At 50.9% G+C, this 20,293-nt stretch overlaps 1 protein-coding gene across 1 annotated transcript in view; it reads left to right on the top strand.

Moving 5' to 3' along the window:
- The window catches only part of MYO1F (myosin IF), a 36,795-nt gene extending 17,653 nt beyond the window's left edge, over positions 1-19,142 (top strand). The window contains exons 14-28 of the mRNA XM_068979583.1: positions 340-507; positions 2,124-2,209; positions 4,742-4,823; positions 6,356-6,462; positions 6,950-7,048; positions 7,225-7,369; positions 14,255-14,369; positions 14,469-14,638; positions 15,279-15,424; positions 15,739-15,885; positions 16,078-16,226; positions 17,127-17,210; positions 17,809-18,004; positions 18,085-18,254; positions 18,761-19,142. Of these exons, the coding sequence (XP_068835684.1) occupies positions 340-507; positions 2,124-2,209; positions 4,742-4,823; positions 6,356-6,462; positions 6,950-7,048; positions 7,225-7,369; positions 14,255-14,369; positions 14,469-14,638; positions 15,279-15,424; positions 15,739-15,885; positions 16,078-16,226; positions 17,127-17,210; positions 17,809-18,004; positions 18,085-18,254; positions 18,761-18,837 (1,941 nt within the window). The 3' untranslated portion in view covers positions 18,838-19,142. The remainder of the gene's footprint in view (positions 1-339; positions 508-2,123; positions 2,210-4,741; positions 4,824-6,355; positions 6,463-6,949; positions 7,049-7,224; positions 7,370-14,254; positions 14,370-14,468; positions 14,639-15,278; positions 15,425-15,738; positions 15,886-16,077; positions 16,227-17,126; positions 17,211-17,808; positions 18,005-18,084; positions 18,255-18,760) is intronic.
- Positions 19,143-20,293: the final 1,151 nt, after the last annotated feature.

Genomic DNA, 20,293 nt, shown 5'->3' with positions numbered 1-20,293 from the left:
CACGCTCCTCCTTAGGCAGATAGAGGCCCACGGACATACCCATCAGCCACCACGTCCATTCACTCTGCTCACCTGTCACTTATTCACTCCACAAACATCGCCCCCAAGGCAGGCTGCGGGGGAGAGAGGGGTCAAAGTTGACAGGGCCCCTTTCATCTCCATCTGGGGAAAGGATAGAGGCCCGGATCCCTTACGGGGTTCCCCACCCCATCCTGTACCAGAGAGCTTCCACAGCATCCCCACACATCGGAGCTTCCCATCACTTCCGCTCCCTCCTAGGAGCGGCAAGTGTTTGGGGCCAGTCCGTGCTGAGCCCTTCCCCACCTCCTCACCCCACAGAACCCCCCAGGCATCATGAGCGTCCTGGACGACGTATGCGCCACCATGCACGCCACGGGCGGCGGCGCCGACCAGACGCTGCTGCAGAAGTTGCAGGCAGCCGTGGGCAACCATGAGCACTTCAACAGCTGGAGCGCGGGCTTTGTCATCCACCACTACGCGGGCAAGGTGCGCCCCGCCCCGCGTCCCTCGGACCCCCCTGCCCCTCAGACCCGACCCCACCCATCAGACCTCGCCCCTCGGCCACGCCTCCTCAGACCTGGCCCCGACCCTCAGACTCCTCCCCTCGGTCTCCTCCCGCTAAGACCCAACCCCGCCCATCAGATCCCACTCCCTCGGGCTCCGCCCCCACTCCTCAGACGCTGTCCCTCGGACCCCGCCCGTCAGACCTCGCCCCTGAGACACCCCCACACACACCTCCAGAGGCTTCTTCCCGCTGCAGCCTCCCAATCTTCCAACAGAAGGAATCTACCCAGACACCAGCCAGTGCTAAAGAACACTGATCCCCTTCTCGAGCCTTCCCCCTACCGATCCCCCCTCCCACTGACCCCCAGGAATTGGCCTAGCGCCCCCACTATCATGGCCTTTCAGCAGGGCTGGTAAACCCACTGTCCACTCCCCCATCAAGGCCACAGCGCTCCCAACTAACAGGACAGCGACACCTGCCCCTTATAGACTTCTTGGATGGCTCAGTGATAAAGAATCTGCCTATCATTGGGAGAGATGTGGGTTTCATCCGCGGATCGAGAAGATACCCTGGAGAAGGGGATGGCAACCCACTCTAGTATTGCCTGGAGATTCCCACGGACAGAGGAGCTTAGTGGGCTACAGTCCAAAATGACTAAGCACCCCCCACACACCTTACAGGACACAAACTCCCTCCCATCAACCCCAAATTAGGCAGCAGAGCCCCCTAAGCCCTAACCTGAATTATAAGCCCCAGTGTCCCCCTGACCCAGAACATGGCCGCCCTTCTTCTGATCCCAACTTGGAGACCCCTGGATCATGCTGCAACCTACCACCTCAGACACACCCCCTACAGACAGACCCCACCCAAAGTTTCAGAAACCCACTGTCCTCCCACCCTGGCCAAGGTCCCCCTCCCCAGTTTACAAGACTGCACACTCTCTCTTTAACCTTATCATGGGCAGTAAACAGCCCCAGTGGTTCCCTGACTGTGCTGCAGCCCACCATTCCTAAAGTGGGCTGGGGCTCCGTGCTCCTCATCCTGAGAGTAGCCTGACCAGAACTACAGGGAGCCTGCACCTTGGATGGCAGACCCAGTCTACAAGCCAGGCTGAACCCCCCTCCCACGCACCCACCCACCAAACTCCAGCCAGTGCTATAACCCTCCTGACACAATCCCCCAGGCCCCCAATCAACCAGAACACAGAGGCTCAATGTGACCTTTTGATTCCAAATTAATTAGCAGACACCCAGGGACTGCTCCCCCCTACCCAGATTACAGCCCCTCACTCCCCAAGCTGGGCTATAACTGTCACCTCCTCCTTCCTCTGATCCAGCCTGCAGCTTCCTCCCCAGGTCTGGACTGTAACCCTCCATCTTCTCTCCCCTCTGACCCAGACTGCAGTCCTAACCCTCCAATCTCACCTTAAGCATGAGACCTCCAGGCTCCCCCCCCCCCCAATCAGGTCCATGCTGCTCCCGACTGCCTAATATGAACCATAGATATTGCCCAGTTATCTCACCCCAGAGCGGGCCCCCATGGGACCCCCCCATCCGTCACTTAGATTCTCACTACCCCCCATGCCACCTTCCTCCAGGTCTCCTATGACGTCAGCGGCTTCTGCGAGAGGAATCGTGATGTCCTCTTCTCTGACCTCATAGAGTTGATGCAGACCAGTGAGCAGTGAGTGGTCTCAGGCGTGGAGGTCTCTGGGCAACTCCCCGTGGGGATGGGGGAGGCCCAGGGACCACCTCACCTTCCCCAGAGCTCCCATCACTCCATAGAGTTTGTGGGGGCACCTGTTTCTTGTGAATTTTATTGTTCAGTGGCTCAGTCACTTCCGATTCTTCATGACCCCATGAACTGCAGCATGCCAGGCTGTCATTCACTGTCTTCTGGAGTTTGTTCAAATCCACGTCCATTGAGTCGGTGCTATCCACCCATCTCATCCTCTGCCACCCCCTTCTCCTGCCCTCAATCTTTCCCAGCATCAGGGTATCTTCCAATGAGTCAGCTCTTTGCATCAAGTGGCCGAAGTATTACAGCTTCAGCTTCAGGATCAGTCCTTCTAGTGAATGCTTAGGGTTGATTTTCTTTAGGATTGACTGGTTTATCTCTTTGCAGTCCAAGGAACTCTCAGGAGACTTCTCCAGCACCACAATTTGAAAGCAAATGGAATATAGCACAGGGTGAATGTTCTAAGACAGTGGTTCGTAAAGTGCTGATATTGTGGTTTCTAGAATGGTAACATGAGCATCTTCTGATACAAAGAGAATCTCAGGCTCCACAGTAAACTGAATGACTCAGAGTCTGCATTTTAACAAGATCCCAGGAGCCATGTGTACATTCGAGTTTAGGAACCACTGATTTAGAGCAACACTGTCCAATATTATTCCACATGCAATAAAACTGAATCTACACGTATACTTATTTTTAAATGGCCCGATTCAGATATAAATTGCATACCATTAAATGCATCCATTTTTATAAATGATTTTTAATAAATGTACAGAATTGTACAGCCGTCACCACAATCCAATTTGAAACATGTGCATTACCCACAAAGATCCCTCATGCAAAACTGCAGTCAAATCCCCATTCCTATCACTTGTGTGGGCTTCCCTAGTGGCTCCAGCAGTAAAGGAACCCGCCTGCAATGCAGGAGATGCAGGGGTTCGATCCCTGGGTCGGGGGGTGGGGGGGAGAAGATCCCCTGAAGGAGGAAATGGCAACCCGCTCCAGTATTCTTGCCTGGAGAATCCCATGGACAGAGGAGCCTGGTCCATAGGGTCGCAAAGAGCTGGACATGACTGAGCACGCATGTGTGCAAAGACATAGTCTGCATCTACTAAGCAGTCCACTCATTCTAGATTATAGCGATGGGAGATCTCATCAAAGAGGAATGTAACAATGAACATAACAATGTTGCCAAACCAAACTCAGGCCTGCCCACCTGACTCACTGCAAAGTCAACCTCCCAACGCTAGGAGGCGGTGATGGAAAGTACAGCATTAATTGTAGGTCCAAGCAAGAACAGGTCGCTCTACTCAAAAGACCCCAAACTCCCCGAGGGCTTTCAGGGAAGGATCTTTACAGACAGTGTGAGAGAAAGGGTCACAGGGTGTGATCCTTTCACAATTTTCTGATCAGTTGATGGTGAGGTAACAGGGTGATGTTTTAGGAATCTTAATCATCAGCCTGGTTCCAGCTGGTCTGGGGTCTACACGCTGGTGGTCAGAATTTATTTAACTCCTACCTGTCAGGGGTTTTAGTATCTGCAAAACAGCTTAAGGATATGGCTCAGGATATTATCTATAGCCCTTTGTTGTTAGTTGCCAAGTTGTGTCCAACTTTTTGCGGCCCCATGGAACTGTAACCCCTGAGCCTCCTCTGTCCATAGGATTTCCCAGGCAAGAATATTGGAGTGGGTTGTCATTTTTTTCTCTCCAGGGAATCTTCCCATTCCAGAGATTGAACCCTTGAACCCTCATCTCCTGCACTGGCAGGAGGATTCTTTACCGATGAGCCACCAAGGAAGCCCTCTACACCCACTGAGGAAGAATTGAAAGTCTTTAACTTTCTTTTACAGCTAAACTATCATTATTTTGTCCTGCTTGACTGCGTTCCTTTGTTTCTGTATTTTCTCACCTTTCTGCTTAAATTTGCCTTCGGATTTCAGAGAAGGCCTAGGAGGCTAAAGCTTTCCAACAGAAAATAGGCGGGAGACATGGGAAGGAGGAGAAATTGACTGTCTTTGGGAAGTTCCCCTCAAGGGTTCTGCTCAGGTTCACCAAAGTGAACTTAACCAATCCCGTGTTGATGGACACTGAGGTTGTGCCCATCTGTGGCTATCACCCACGGGGCTGCAGCAGCAAGGTCCTTGTCTGTATTTCCCTGCACGCGTGTGCAAGCCTCCCTCCAAGGGGACCTACCTGTGGTGCCAGAGATGCCACATCAGTTAGTCGAACTGTTTCCTTTTACTTGCTACCCAAGTCATGCACAGTCAAGGAGGAAAAAGTAACAGTACAAATAAATCAAGGAACCAAGAGGATGAAACCCACCCTCTGGTTCTCATCATCACACCCACCAACCTTCAGGGAGAACCACACAGGTACAGCATGATCTCTGGGTCCCAGACAGCTCAACAGCCCCACCTCCAGGAGGGCACCCAAGGTTCACCTGCACCTCCAAACTCCTTCTCTTCCCCCCTCCCAGGGCCTTCCTCCGGATGCTTTTTCCCGAGAAGCTGGATGTGGAAAAGAAGGGCCGCCCCAGCACCGCCGGTTCCAAGATCAAGGTGGGCACGGGGAGGGAAAGGTCCAGTTCTGTCGTTCCTATGTCCATCTCTCCCCATCGCAGAGCCTCTGCCCCTCCCTCTGGCATCTTCTATTCAACAAGGGCTTCTTCCAGTCCTGGGGTTGGGGAGCTTGGACCAGCTTCCTTAATGTCCTCCTAACCCCCTAAATCCAGACATGAGCCATCATCCTAATGATTTTTTTTTTTTTTTTGGTCTTTTGGTCATTTGTCACTTTCTTCTTCATTATGGTAAAATATACATAAAGTGAAAGTGTTAGTCGCTCAGTTGTGTTCAATTCTTTGGGATCCCATGGACTGTCACCAGCCAGGCTCCCCTGTCCATGGGGTTCTTCTCCAGGCAAGAATACTGGAGTGGGTCACCATTCCCTTCTCCAGGCGGTCTTCCTGACCCAGGGATTGAACACACACCTCCTACATTGTCAGGAGGATTCTTTACCATCTGAGCCTTAACCATTTTTAAGTGTACATCTCAGCGGCATGAAGGACATTCACATTGTTGTGCAAACATCCCCACCATCGATCTCCAGAACTTTCTCCCCTTCCCAAACTGAAACTTTGTCCCCATTAATCACTAACTCCCCATCCTCTTCCCCAGCCCCTGGCACCTGCATTCCTGCTTTCTGTCTCTATGGGTGTAACTCTTCTGGGGACTTCCTATAAGTGGAATTGGACACTTATGTGGCTGGTTTGTTTCACTGAGCATAATATCTTCAAGGTTCATGCATGTGTCAGAATTTCCTCCTTTTTTAAGGCTGAATAATATACCGTGGATGTAATGGATATTTTCTCATCCATTCCTCCACTGATGGACACTTGGGCTGTTTTTGCCTTTTGGCTATTGTGAAGAGTGCTTTTATGAACACGGGTGTACCATCATAATAATATTTTAATAACAGTATATTGGGCACTTCTCAGTGCTGGCAGCAAACACGAGACACTTTACAGACAGGAGATTAGTCCCACCTGGCAGATGGGAGGCCAAGGCTCAGAGAGGTGCAGTCACTGACCCGGATCGCACACCAGAACTGTGATCCACGCCAGGGTTTCTTCTACCAATCCTCCAGTCTTCCCCCTTGGAACGATGTCCTTTCTAGTCTTCTCTGCAGGACTACCTCTCAGGCACACACGTGTGATTCTCTGCTTTTAAAACATCTGTGCCCCAAAGGACAGGCAGAAATAACCAGGAAATGTGTGCTCCCACGTGCTCAGCTATTCCATCAACAAACCTTCGCCGAGCACTTACTCTGCACCTGGCTAAGCAGAGGGTGCGGCAGACATGAGAGCTCCTGGTTTGGGGTTCAAGGATCAGGTACACACACAGGATATGAACCCCATGTGGTACGTGCTAACAGAGCCACATGGGGACCAGGGATGCCTGAGTCCATCAGGTGCCACGCCCACGTTCCCATGCAGCGTGTCTGGGTCTCTTGGGGCTGTATTCAGAATGGGAAGAGAGAGGGGTCAGAGGGTCCCATCCGTGCCCCCCATCCCCATCTTCTCTCCCCACCTTAGAAACAAGCGAATGACTTGGTGTCCACGCTGAAGAGATGCACGCCCCACTACATCCGGTGCATCAAGCCCAATGAGACCAAGAGGCCCCGCGACTGGGAGGAGAACAGGTGACGCCGCCCCCCGCCCCGCCCCATCTCAGCCAGTCCACACTCCCTGTCCCCGAGACTGACCCTCCCTCGCAAACCTCCCCCGCCACCCAGGGTCAAGGAATCCATCACAGGTCTGATCCAGGCTAACCCCTAGGACCAGCGCAAAACCCCTCAGGGCCCCGGGGTTACACCTAGCACTGACCGAGGTCCCCAGGGAGGATCCCAGACTGTCCGTGGAACTAATAATACAGTCCCCCTCATTCCCCAGACCCCAGGACCCACCCCTAGAATTGTTCCTAAAACTGACCACGCAGCAAACACCGACCCCTCCCCCTAGAACCCAGGCCCCCAGTGACAGAACTAACTCCAAAGTGGACCCCTGGACCAGCACTGAACCCCCTCCCTAGACCTCAGAACTCACCCCCTAAACTGCTCCCAGCATGAATCCAGACAGCCCCGAAGCGGTGAGGCCGCCACCAGGGGACTCAGGCTGCCCTCTCCCCAGGGTCAAGCACCAGGTGGAGTACCTGGGCCTGAAGGAGAACATCAGGGTGCGACGCGCGGGCTTCGCCTACCGCCGCCAGTTCGCCAAATTCCTGCAGAGGTAAGGCATCCCTGCCACACTCACCCACCTCCCGCCGGCCGCGCCCCGCCCCCACCACTGCCCCGCCCCTGCCCTCTCCAGTCGCCCCACCCACCACGCGCCGCTCCGCCCACCCCCCCACCCCCACCCCCCGCAGCCCCACCAGCCGCTCAGACCCTCCCCCGCCCTGGCTTCAGGTACGCCATTCTGACCCCCGAGACGTGGCCGTATTGGCGCGGGGATGAGCGTCAAGGGGTCCAGCACTTGCTGCGGGCAGTCAACATGGAGCCGGACCAGTACCAGATGGGGAGCACCAAGGTCTTCGTTAAGAACCCTGAGTCCGTAAGTGTGTGGGGGAGACAGACACCAGCATCACTTGCATGGTCCTGTTCTTCAGGCGCCTGGATGGCCGTGGGCACGTTTCCTCCCCGCCACCCTCAAGCCTCGGTTTCTCCATTTGGAAATTGCGGAGAGTCCTAGTCACCCTGCAGGATCAACGTGAGAATTAAACAAAGTGGGAAGTCCGAGGCACAGTGCTCAGGAAAACTAAATTAGTGGGACTTCCCTGGTGGTTCAGTGGTTAAGACGCTGAGTTTCCAATGCAGCGGGTGCAGGTTTGATCCCTAGTGGAGTAACTAGGATCCTTCATGCCATTGGGCATGGCAAAAAAAAAAAGAAAAAGAAAAAAAATTAGCTAGAGGGTCCTTGGGGCCAGGAAGCTGCTGGAGAAACACATATCCACCTGCGGTGATAGCCCCTTGGAAGGGACCAGAATGTCTTTTTGTCCTTTCCTTTCTTTGTCCTTTCCTCCATCCCCTTCTATCATCTTCATTCCTTCCTTTGCCTTCCTTCCTCTTGTCCTGTTTTCTCTCTCTTTTCTTATTTCATTCCTTCATTCATGAGTACCTGGACCAGAGATTCAGGTCGAAGTGGCAATTTTCTTAGTTTATTTTTATGTATTCTTTGGCTACGCTGCACAGCATGCAGAATCTTAGTGCCCTGATCAGGGATCGAACCCATGCACCCTGCAATGGAAGTGCAGATTCTTAACCACTGGCCTGCCAGGGAAGTCCCAAAGTGGCAATTTTCTTGTTATAAAACAAACCTCATTTCACACCCTCCAATATAGAAATAATCCTTCTAGCACACTGTCATCAGTTTCTAGCCTTTTATCAAAGGCTGGAAGCACCCCAAACTTTATGCTGCCTCTACTTTCAAGAGCAAAAGCAACAATGACAGTTAAGTTCTAGGGATCTAACGTACAGGGCAGTGTGGTGATTAAGGCTGGCTGTATTATATACAGGGGGCTTCCCGGATGGCTCAGATGGTAAAGAATCTGCCTGCAGTGTGAGACCTAGGTTTGATCCCTGGATTGGGAAGATCCCCTGGAAGAGGTCATAGCAACCCACTCCAGTATTCTTGCCTGGAGAATCCCCAGCGACAGAGGAGCCAGGCAGGCTATAAGTCCATGGCATTGCAGAGCCGGACATGACTGAGTGACTAAGCACAGCTCATTAAATACTGGAAATTTGCTTAGGGAGTAGATCTTCAATTGTCTTGCCACAGGAAAGACATGGTAATTATGTGACAGGACAGAAGGGTTAGCTAACCTATAGTGGTAATCATTTTGCAACATAATATGTATATCAGATCAACATATATGTGTACACTGTAAACTTACACAGTGCTGTATGTCAGTTATAGCTCAATAAAGCTGGGAGGGGGCAAGTTTTTTAAAAAGCAACAGTGACAAGAATAACAAAAAGAAGCAAGGTGAAGAAGCCCCTAAGGGCCTGTCTGGCCACCTGCTTTGGTGCGAGGACTGGAAAGTACACAGAGGGATCCCCATCTCAGTGAACTGGGCTGGTTCACCAGACTTCCAAAGGAATCTTAGGCTCCAGAGAAGCTGGAGCACAGGGGCAAGGTGTGCTGGGGGTATGGGCCAGGCCCAGCTGGGTGCCCATCACGTGCATAATCATGTCACCTGCTCCATAGCCTCTCAAGGACTTTATGAATACAACCAGGGGATTGTCTGCATGATTCCCTTAATGTTACTGTAACTTACAAGTAACTGTTCTCTCAGCAAAGCAAGAATATAACACAGTGGGGTGGAGGCTCTAGAGATTCCATAGCTACAAAAACAGTCTTTCGTGGAAGGTCCAGATTCCTCATCCCCCGGATATGTTGGCATCTTCCTCCTAGAGCTTTTCACTATGGATGTACTTTGCTCCAAAGAATAAAAACAGTGTAGAATCACATTCAAAATAGATATTGTTAGTGATAGAAACTTGGGCTGCTCTGGTGGCTCAGATGGTAAGGAATCTGCCTACAAAGCAGTGAGACCTGGCTTTGATCCCTGGGTCGAAGGGAATGGCTACCCACTCCAGTAAACAGTACAAACCAAAACTGTCTGAGGCTAAAACTGCACTTGGAAGAATTTAAGTGTTAACACATAAGAAAGGGAAGAGAGAGGGAGGGCTAGAAAAAAAGAGGAAAATGAGAGGGTGAGAGAGAGAAAGAGAATCCATCTTGCTGGTTACAGGCAAATTGGAATACATGACTCTGAAAGGAAAAGATAAAAATTGACACACACACACAGAAAGACAAAAGAATGCTCAGTTCAGTTCAGTTGCATCCAATTCTTTGTGACCCCATGAACTGCAGCACACCAGGCCTCCTTGTCCATCACCAACTCCCAGAGTTTGTTTGGTCAGACTCATGTCCATAGAATCAGTGATGCCATCCAACTATCTCATCCTTTGGCATCCCCTTCTCCTCCTGCCTTCAATCTTTCCCAGCATCAGGGCTGTTTCCAATGAGTCAGGTCTTCCCATCAGATGGCCAAAGTATTGGAGTTTCAGCTTCAACATCAGTCTTTCCAATGAACACCCAGGACTGATTTCCTTTAGGATTGACTGGTTGGATCTCCTTGCTGTCCAAGAGACTCTCAAGAGTCTTCTCCAACACCACAGTTCAAAAGTTCTTTAGTGCTCAGCCTTCTTTATGGTCCAACTCTCACATCCGTACATGACTCCTGGAAGAACCATAGCCTTGACTATATGGACTTTTGCAGCAAAGTAATATCTCTGATTTTTAATATGCTGTCTAGGTTTGTCATAGCTTTTCTTCCAAGGAGCAAGTGTCTTTTAACTTCATGGCTGCAGTATGAAAAGAATGCTAGCACTGGCTAAGACAACAGAAGGTAAAATCAAATTTTGACCAAAATTGCGCTCTGCACATTTTGAGGAGGGAAAGGTGAACTAGCTGGAAATAATGAAGCTCATAAAGGTAAAAGCTTGGTGGGAAAGTTTTTAAACTTTAGTTTATTTAATTTTTGGCCCCACGCTGCAGCATGTCGGATCCTAGTTCTCCAACCAGGGATCAAACCCACACCCCCTGCACTGGCAGGTAGACTCTTAACCACTGGACCACTGGGGAGGCCCCTGGTGGGAAAGTCTCATAAGGAAAAAAAACAGACTAAAAATTTGCACAGAAAAAAAAAAGAAAGAAAACTAATCCTAATGAAAATAATTTTAGTAAAATGGAAACAGTTTAACTGTGGTTTTTCAAAAATTGATCAAAGAATTAAGTTAATTAATGGAGTTGGAGCTTTCCCAACTACAGATGAGCTTATTTAGAGTTGGGTCTTGTTTCTTGTAATCATGAATTCAAAATTATCCCAAGCTTCCCAGGGATGCTGTAAGAGAGTACCACAAACTGGCTGGCTTAAACCTAGTAAAAATTTATTTTCTCACCTTTCTGGAGGCTTGTGCTTATGCTCAGTCATGTCCAACTCTTTGTGACCCCATGGACTGTAGCCCACCAGGCTCCTCTGTCCATGGGATTCTCCAGGCAAAAATACCGGAGTGGGTTGCCATTTCCTCCTCCAGGGGATCTTCCCAACCCAGGGATCAAAGCCAAGTCTTCTGCATTGCAGGCAGATTCTTTACCTTTGAGCCACTTGGGAAGCCCATTTCTGGAAGCTAGAAATCCAAAATCAAGGACTGTGAGCCCTGTGAAAGTGCCAGGGAAGAATCTTTCTTTGCTTCTCCCTAAATTCTGGTGGTTGTCAGCAATCCTCGCCATTCCTTGGTATACAGATATATCATACTTATATTGTTGGTGTATAGTCTCTGCCTCTGGCATCACATGGCCTTCTTCTCTGTGTATCTGGGTCCAAATTTCTCTCTTTTTTATTTTTTGACACACTATGGAGCATGTGGGATCATAATCCCTGGCCAGGGATCAAACCCACATCCCTTGCATTGGAAGCGTGGATTCTTAACCACTGGACCACCAGGGAAGTCCCTCCTTCTTATAAGAACACCAGTTAGATTGGATTTTAGATTCACCCTACTCCAGTCTGCTGTTGCTGCTGCATGTTAACTTGATTACCTCTGCAAAGACCCTCTTTCCACATAAAGTCACATTCACAAGTTCCCGCCAAGTGCACATAAGTTCGGGGAGAACGCTATTCAATGCACTACACCAGGTCAAGCTCAGATCTGGGGTGTATGTGTCATCCACCTTGAGCACACCCACCCCTGCCCTTAGCAGCATGAAAAGAGATGCCTTTAATACTGTGGAGAAAGAAAGATTTCCCAAGCTGAAACCAAACCCTCTCCCCTGGGCAGAAATAACAAGGTTGGAAGACACTTGTCCTGGTTGACTGGTCTGCCCCTAGTTCTGCATGGCTGGTCTCCCTTCACTCAGACTGCCATTCCCTCAGCAAACCACAGAATGCATGTATGTGCCCTCCAGACACCCTATACAGGCATTACTTACACAAGATTTGCACACAAACTCCTGGATCCACAGAGTACTGGTCTGAGAAACAAAAGAATATGTAAATACCACTCCTTGGAAAAGACCCTGATGCTGGAAAAGATTGAGGGCAGGAGGAAGAGGGGACGACAGAGGATGAGATGCTTAGATAGGCATGAATTTGAGCACTTTCTGGGAGACAGTGGAGGACAGAGGAGCCTGGTGTGCTGCAGTCCATGGGGTCACAAAGCATCAGACAGGACTTAGCGACTGAACAACAAAATACCCCTCAATCGCCTGCAACCTGTCGGCCTGAGATGATGTTGTTTTTTCTCTTTGGTGAGAAAGAAGACCCACTTTTTATGATCAGTTATAAACACTGTTGACTTAATAGTCACAGCCGAAAAGTTGAGAGTTATGTTTTGTTTGGTGGGAATTTTTAGGACTTAAGCCTGGGGGACAGAATCTCAAGTGACCCCGAGAGAACTGCTCCAAGGAGTTAGGGGGAGGGGTCAGGTTACATAGAAGTTTGCAACAAAGGGCAGGTAGTCTGAACATCAGAAGTTATTTTGTGAATTAAAGAAAACCAGACACCGGTGAAGGAATTTAGCGCTTTTCTATGTATGGGAAGATGCCAGAGTCTGGGCTCACCGAAATCACTCCTTTCATATGCATCTCAGCTATCTGGGATCAATATCCAGTGCTTTCATATCCAGAGTCCCTCAGTGCTCACTGTAGGGAATGGCTACAACCTGATGACTCTCAGGTCACACAGGTATTCGCCTTCCTGAGTGCCCTTAGGGCTCAGGTATTCACATTTGGATGGCCAGAATCACTGATAACTGAAATCCTTGTTTACTGACATGGCAGGAAATACTCCACACTCACAGATCTACAAGCCCTCCAAGATATGTATTTTTAAAGTGAGCTTGAACCAAGTACCGGCAGAATTCTTTTAGTCCTGCCAGGAAAGTCTGGGGTTTCTAGGAGACATTAGCTATCATTGTCATCAAAATGGCAGGTTTTCATCAGTAATGTGATATTTGTGTATTTGAGAAAACCCTCTGGCTGAAGTGCTAATTATTTTTTTCTAAATAAAGCCCAACTTAATTTTCAATTATTTTCCCGTCGTCACTGGTTGACTGTGCTGTCCTTTTTGTCACTAAATTTCCATTTGAACTACAGTGTTTTCCAGCCATCTGTCGTGGTCCAAGGTGGTTCTATTCTTTGATCAACACTCCTTTTTTTTTTTAACTACTGTTGTTATTGTTGTTCAATGTCTTACTCTTTGCAACCCCATGGACTACAGCATGCCAGGCTCCCCTGTCCTCCACTATCTCCCAGAGTTTGCTCAAATTCATGTGGATTGAGGCAGTGATGCTATCTAACCATCTCATCCTCTGCCGCCACCTTCTCCTTTTGCCTTCAGTCTTTCCCAGCATCAGGGTCTTTTCCAATGACACTTTGCAGCAGGTGGCCAGAGTATTGGAGGTTGAGCTTCAGCATCAGTACTTCCAGTGAATATTCAGGGTTCATTTCCTTTAGGATTGACTGGCTTGATCTCTTTGCTGTCCAAGGGATCCTCAAGAATCTTCTCCAGCACCATAATTTGAAAGCATCAATTCTCCAGCACTAAGCCTTCTTTATGGTCCAATTCTCACATCCATACATGACTATGGGAAAAACCATAGCTGTGACTATATAGGCCTTTGTCAGCAAAGTGATGTCTCTGCTTTTTAATATGCTGTCTAGATTTGTCATAGCTTTCCTTCAAGGAGCAAGCATCTTTTAATTATATTACTGTAGATTTGTAATATTTTATCCCATAGGTTCCTTCCCTGATATAGTCACTGGTTATTATTCCAGGTGACTTGCTCTAATAATTTAATCTCTATATCCCTTCTGGGTGGAGACTCTTAAAATTCAAATTTTCTCTGCTTTTCTATCAAAGCTTCTTTTCAGGGGCTGCTATGGATGGGTGTGCAGGTTGTATACTGTACAACCACATGGTCACTAGTCACATCAACAGGCCTGTCTGTCCAATTTTCATATTTACAGTACTTTTATTGGTTTTCCAAGATGCACATTGGTTCACATTTCTAACATCTCTGAAACGGATATGGACCTCCCACAGATGGTAGGCCATAGTTTAATAAGGGTGAAAAGTCATGATGTTATAACATTTCTTGCAAGACCACATAGGTGGTAAGTGGCAGAGCTGAGATTTAAACCCAGCAAGACAAATCTACAGTTGTAATTTAATGCAGAAGTTATGCTACATATTGGGAGGGATTCCTGGGTCTGATCATTTGGAAGAAGACAAAATTTTTTGTCCATAATGTAAAAGCATGTGTGCAGGTGCCTGTCAGCAAAAGCACATGGGTGGGGTGGAAACTCAGAGGAAACTGGAAACTGTGCTCCTCTGGGAGATGCCAGGACCCACCAGCCCTCCTTCCTGTCCAGCTCTTCCTTCTAGAAGAGATGCGAGAGCGCAAGTTCGATGGCTTTGCCCGCACCATCCAGAAGGCCTGGCGGCGTCATGTGGCAGTCCGGAAGTATGAAGAGATGCGGGAGGAAGGTGAGAGGCTGCAGGTGGGAAGCTGGGGCTGAGGACGGATTGGCTTGGGGGAGCCAAACCATGACCTCTGTCCCCACCCTCGACCCTGTGCCCCCACAGCTTCCAACATCCTGCTGAACAAGAAGGAGCGGAGACGCAACAGCATCAATAGGAACTTTGTTGGGGACTACCTGGGGCTAGAGGAGCGGCCGGAGCTGCGTCAGTTCCTAGGCAAGAGAGAGCGTGTGGACTTTGCTGACTCAGTCAACAAGTATGACCGACGCTTCAAGGTGAGGCACTAGCAGGCGGCCATGTCTGGGACCCTGCCCATGCCCCACCAGAGGTACTCCTGCACCTTGCCCAAACACATCTGCCCATGGATATAGGCTCAACTAATGTAGGTACGGCTGTCCATCAGATATATCCTCGTATATAGCCCAGACACACTTGTCCATCACATATATCCTCACCAAGTCAGACACATCTGTCCAGAACTGCAAGCTTACCTTGTTCAGAAGCTCTGACCACAGGACCACCTTCACTTATCCAAGACATACCTATCCATTCAGTATCCTCTCACGCAGTCTAGACAGGCCTCTCAATTAAACACACCTTCACCTAGCACAGATATACCTATATACAGGTAAACTCTCATCAGGCCTGGACACCCATGCCCAGCAAACATACCTTCACCTATCCTGTACCTGTTCATTGTCCACACACTCCTTTCTAGCCAGCATAACCTTATTTAACCTCCTGTTTCTTATAAAAAGTAGCCACTCATATACTTTCATGTAGAGGGACCCTCCCCTGACCTGTCCTTCACCTGACCTGCCGGCACTACCCCTCTGCCTGGGCTGATGCCCTGAGGCCAGGCTGCCCATGCCCAGGGCTCCTGGCACCAGCCTCTCTGGTCTTGCATCCTCATAGCCCATCAAGAGGGACTTGATCCTGACACCCAAGTGCGTGTATGTGATTGGGCGGGAGAAGGTGAAGAAGGGGCCTGAGAAGGGCCAGGTGCGTGAAGTCCTGAAGAAGAAGCTGGAGATCCAGGCGCTCCGGGGAGTTTCTCTCAGGTGAGGCCCCCTACTAGCACCCTTCATCATCAGCTGCCCTCCTGTCACCCCATCTGTCACCCTGAACATGTTACCTTCTATACCTGCAACTTTCTCTTGGTCCTATCTGTCACCTTCACTTGCCCTCGCATTCATGGTCATTTGCCAACAGCACCGGTCCCCTCCCCTGACTTCTCTATTACCACCTTTTCCAGCTCCTTGCCACCTCTCCCGTTTGCCCCCACCTGTGCCACCCATTTGCCCCTCCCCTGTTGCATCGCAAATATCAGCCCTTCTGCCAGCCTCACCTGCTTTTCCTCCCGCCCCTCCCCCAGCACGCGGCAGGATGACTTCTTCATCCTCCAAGAAGACGCGGCCGACAGTTTCCTGGAAAGCATCTTCAAGACTGAGTTCGTCAGCCTCCTGTGCAAGCGCTTCGAGGAGGCGGTGCGGAGGCCCCTGGCTCTCACCTTCAGCGACACGTACGACCCCCACCTCCCGTACCACCCTCGGGCTTGGCTTGGCACAGCGCCCCCTCCCCCGCCTCACAGACTGACCGAAACGCGCCCTTGCCTTGCCCCCTCCCATCTCAGCCCGGGTCCGCAAGGATGGGATGAGAAGGTGACCCCTGCTTGGCGGGTGGGGACAACCACAGCTTCCTCCTCTCCTCACAGACTACAGTTCCGGGTGAAGAAGGAGGGCTGGGGCGGAGGTGGCACCCGAAGCGTCACTTTCTCGCGTGGTTCCGGCGACGTGGCGGTGCTCAAGGCTAGCGGCAAGGCCCTCACAGTCAGCGTGGGTGACGGACTGCCCAAAAGTTCCAGTGAGTCTGCGCAGAACCAGGAGATTGGCGCACAGGAGGCTGGCCCTGTATGGGGTGGGATCAGAGACGGACCAATCAAGACCGTGGGGCGGGGCCAGTGAGGGAGGTCAAGAGTGGGTAATAGAAGAGGCCGCGAAGAAGGCAGGGCTAGAGAGGTGACCAATAAGTGAGTGAAATATGGAGGGGCGTGGCCATAGAGTAGACACGTGTGTCAGTTGCTGAATGGGAAGATCTTTGGAGAGGGCGGGCCCAAAAGCCAATGAGGGGTGGGTCCTGGAGAGGCGGGGCCAATTACTGGGGCTTCCCTGATGGCTCAGCTGGTAAAGAATCCTGCAATGAGGGAGACCTCAGTTCGATCCCTGGGTTGGGAAGATCCCCTGGAGAAGAGAAAGGCTACCCACTCCAGTATTCTGGCCTGGAGAATTCCATGAACTGTATAGTCTGCCGCTGCTGCTAAGTCTCTTCAGTCGTGTCCGACTCTGTGCGACCCCAGAGACGGCAGCCCACCAGCCTCCCCCGTCCCTGGGATTCTCCAGGCAAGAATACTGGAGTGGGTTGCCATTTCCCTCTCCAATGCATGAAAGTGAAAAGTGAAAGTGAAGTCGGTCAGTCGTGTCCGACTCCTAGCGACCCCATGGACTGCAGCCTACCAGGCTCCTCCGCCCATGGGATTTGCCAGGCAAGAGTACTGGAGTGGGGTGCCATTGCCTTCTCGGGCCCGCAAAGAGTCGGACACGACTGAGCGACTTTCACTCACTCAATCAGTATTCCAGTAACTAACGGGCTCTGTCCTGATGAGAGAGCCAGTGAGTTAGGGGGCGGGGCCCGGAGTAAACCGGACTTGGGGGTGGGGCCAAGAATCACACTCAATCCCTATATCTTTTACCCTTTCCTTTTCAGAGCCTACACGGAAGGGGATGGCCCAGGGAAAATCTAGAAGGCCAGGCCAGACTGCTACCCGGGCAGCTCCCGGGCCCCCCAGAGGTGAAGAGACACCTGCTACTAAATGTCTTCCTTGCCTCTTGTGGGCTCCAAGGCCTAAGACAGACCTCCTGTCAACGAGATCTTACAAACAGTGGACCACTCTCTTCTTTTTTGTCCAGAACTCTCTATAGCTCCCAATCTCCCATAGAATAAAGGCTAAGCTTAGTTTGGTATTCAAAAACCCTTCAGATTCTGACCCAGCTAACCACTGACCTCTTTTCTCCTCCCATCTTAAACTCCTGTCATGCAGGCTGCATCTTACTTTGCCAATTTACCAAATTTTGTCTTCCCTCCAGGCGTTTGCTTGAGCTGTTTGCTCTGCCTGTCTCTCAAACTCCTATTCCATATGAACTCCTATTCAGCCTCTAAGACCCACCCATAAAAGCCCTCCTACAGAAGTAGGTGGGGGAAAATCTTACCCCTGGCAGTCTCAATCTATGTATGCCTTCCTTACCCCAGGGTCTCTTTCTCCAGGCCAGTCCTTATCATACAGGGTTGACAGTAGCTGCCTCTTCCCTCAGGGAACTTGGAGCTAAGTCCTTCTCAAATCCTGCTAGCATCACCCTGACAAATGCTCCCATCCTTATTCTTGCTGCAGGCCTGGACCGCAATGGGGTGCCTCCCTCTGCCAGAAGGGGCCCCTTGCCCATGGAGATCACATCTGGAGGGGGATCCCAGAGGCCACCACGGGGCCCTCCGTCCTCAGCCTTGGGGGCCAGCAGACGCCCACGGGCACGGCCCCCCTCGGAGCACAACACAGAATTCCTCAATGTGCCTGACCAGGGCGTGGCTGGGTAGGTAGTGTGGGAGGGCAGCCCCAGGAATGGGATGGAGAGTGTCTGGGGCTGTGACAAGTGCCCTCATGTGCCCACAGCATGCAGAGGAAGCGCAGTGTGGGACAGCGACCTGTGCCTGGTGTAGGCCGACCTAAGCCCCAGCCACGGACGCATGGCCCCAGGTGCCGGGCACTGTACCAGTATGTCGGTCAAGACGTGGATGAGCTGAGCTTCAATGTGAACGAGGTCATCGAGATCCTTATGGAAGGTGTGTGTGCCAGGGCAGAAACAGAAGGACACCTCCAAGGTCTGGAGGTCACCTCCTAAGCAACCCTGGGAACCTGGCCTCACTGCATCACACCCAATACCCCAGCCTCATTTTTCCCACCTGTTAAGCACTAGGGCCAATAACAGACCTACCTTGTGAGTTGGAAATGGGCCTTGTCTGGATGGCCCAGGCCACCTCCTACTTTGACCCTGGGTTGCACCTAGAGGAGCTTCAACAGCACCCTCTGCAGGTGGGTGGGGGAACATCTTAGGAGTTATTTCTGGGCCCCCCATGGGGATCATGGGGAGGGACCTATCTAAGAAGGATGAGGGAATAGCACCAGTGGATGGTCTAGAAAATGAAAGTGTGAGCCAAGGGCAAGGCAAACGCACACGCAGCTCCATCCCTTTCTGTCTTAGAGAAGACAGTCTGCCCACACAGAGCCAGCATGAAGGCTTTTTCTGGGGCAAGCTGGGCATGGGATCATATCTTCTCCTCTCCCACAGATTCGTCAGGCTGGTGGAAAGGCCGGCTGCATGGCCAGGAGGGCCTCTTTCCTGGAAACTATGTGGAGAAGATCTGAGTGGGGCGGGGGCCTGGGACCCTGTCCTCCCACCTGCCCACCTGGATCCTGCAACATGGGTCTCGTTTCCCTCGGCTGCATTGGCCAGAAGGTCCAGTTCTGTGACCTCCAGCCCAGCCTAACCCAGGCCCTGGGGTCACCACTGGAGCTCCTGTCCCCCCACCCTGGACCCTGGCCTCCCACAAGTCATACCTGTTCCCTCCTGTGTAAAACAGGGCTAACACGACCTACCTCACAGCTGCCTTGTGAGTAGGATATGAGCTGTGTCCCGGGGCAAAGAGCCAAGCACATCTGGGAGGACCTTGACAAGCTTGACTTCCCTCCTCTCATAAACGAGGCAATAAATGTTTGCCGAGTGAGAATATGAATTAATTTACTGAGCACCAACAAGGACTGCCTTTTCATAACCTTGTGAGGTAGGATCAGCAAACAACCCCATTTTACAGATGGAAAAATGGAGGCCCAGGGAGGTTTAGTCACTCACCCAAGATTCCAGAGCCAAGTCTTGAACTTGGATACACTCCCATCCCTCACAAAGCTTGAGCTTGTCTCACTTGCTGGCTTTCAGAAGCTACATGCCAGCTCTCCTGCAGAAAATGTTCTGGTGGGCTCTGTCAGCTTTTGAATCTACACATCTCCCCAATACCAAACCCAGCTGGGACCCTGAGGAAGGAGGCAGGTCCCATATGTCCCCCGATAATCCACTCAGAGTCATCCCTGTCCACCCCTTCCAGCTGTCCTAAAACCAGTGCTGGGTCTGAGCCTTTCAAACCTCCCCACACATGCAGGTGAATCCTTGGATCTGAGCCTAAGGATTTTGACTTTCTAAATGAATACCCACTCTGTGCTCAGCCCCACAAAGGGCAGTCCGTCTGGGAGAGATGGAACCAGATAAGTGAGGTCAGGACTGAGCCAGAGAAGGGACAGGGGCTACAGCAGGGGACAGGGGTGCAGAGAGAGAGTGTAGGCGTTGCTGGAGAAGCCAAGAAGGATGAAAGGGTCAGCAGACCTTGATGGCAAATACTACATAGAGTGATCTACGCTGTGATGGAAGGAATCCAGATGGAAGACACCTACCCACCTGGAGGATGGGAGATAGGTATCGAAGAAAAACTGGCCAGAAGAGCCTTCTTCAGGATCCACACCTACCTGGAACACTGAGTGTGGCTGGAGAAAAAAAAAAATCCCAGTTGTGCAACTATGCCTCAACAGCCCTGTTATTAGTCAATCATTACACAAACATTTAACCTGTCTCTTGAATTGGGGGCTTCCCTGGTGGCTCAGACAGTAAAGAATCTGTTTGCAATGCAGGAGATCCAGGTTTGATCCCTGGGTCAGGAAGATCCCCTATAGAAGGGAATGGCAACCCATTCCAGTATTATTGCCTAGAAAATCCCATGGACAGAGGAGGCTGATGGGCTATATAGTCCACGGCGTCGCAGAGAGTCAGACACGA

The sequence above is a fragment of the Capricornis sumatraensis genome, chromosome 9 (genome assembly GCF_032405125.1).
Source record: "Capricornis sumatraensis isolate serow.1 chromosome 9, serow.2, whole genome shotgun sequence".
NCBI classification, from domain to species: Eukaryota; Metazoa; Chordata; class Mammalia; order Artiodactyla; family Bovidae; genus Capricornis; species Capricornis sumatraensis.
The sequence above is the reverse complement of the archived record's forward strand: the minus strand, read 5'-3'. Positions and strand labels throughout refer to the sequence as shown.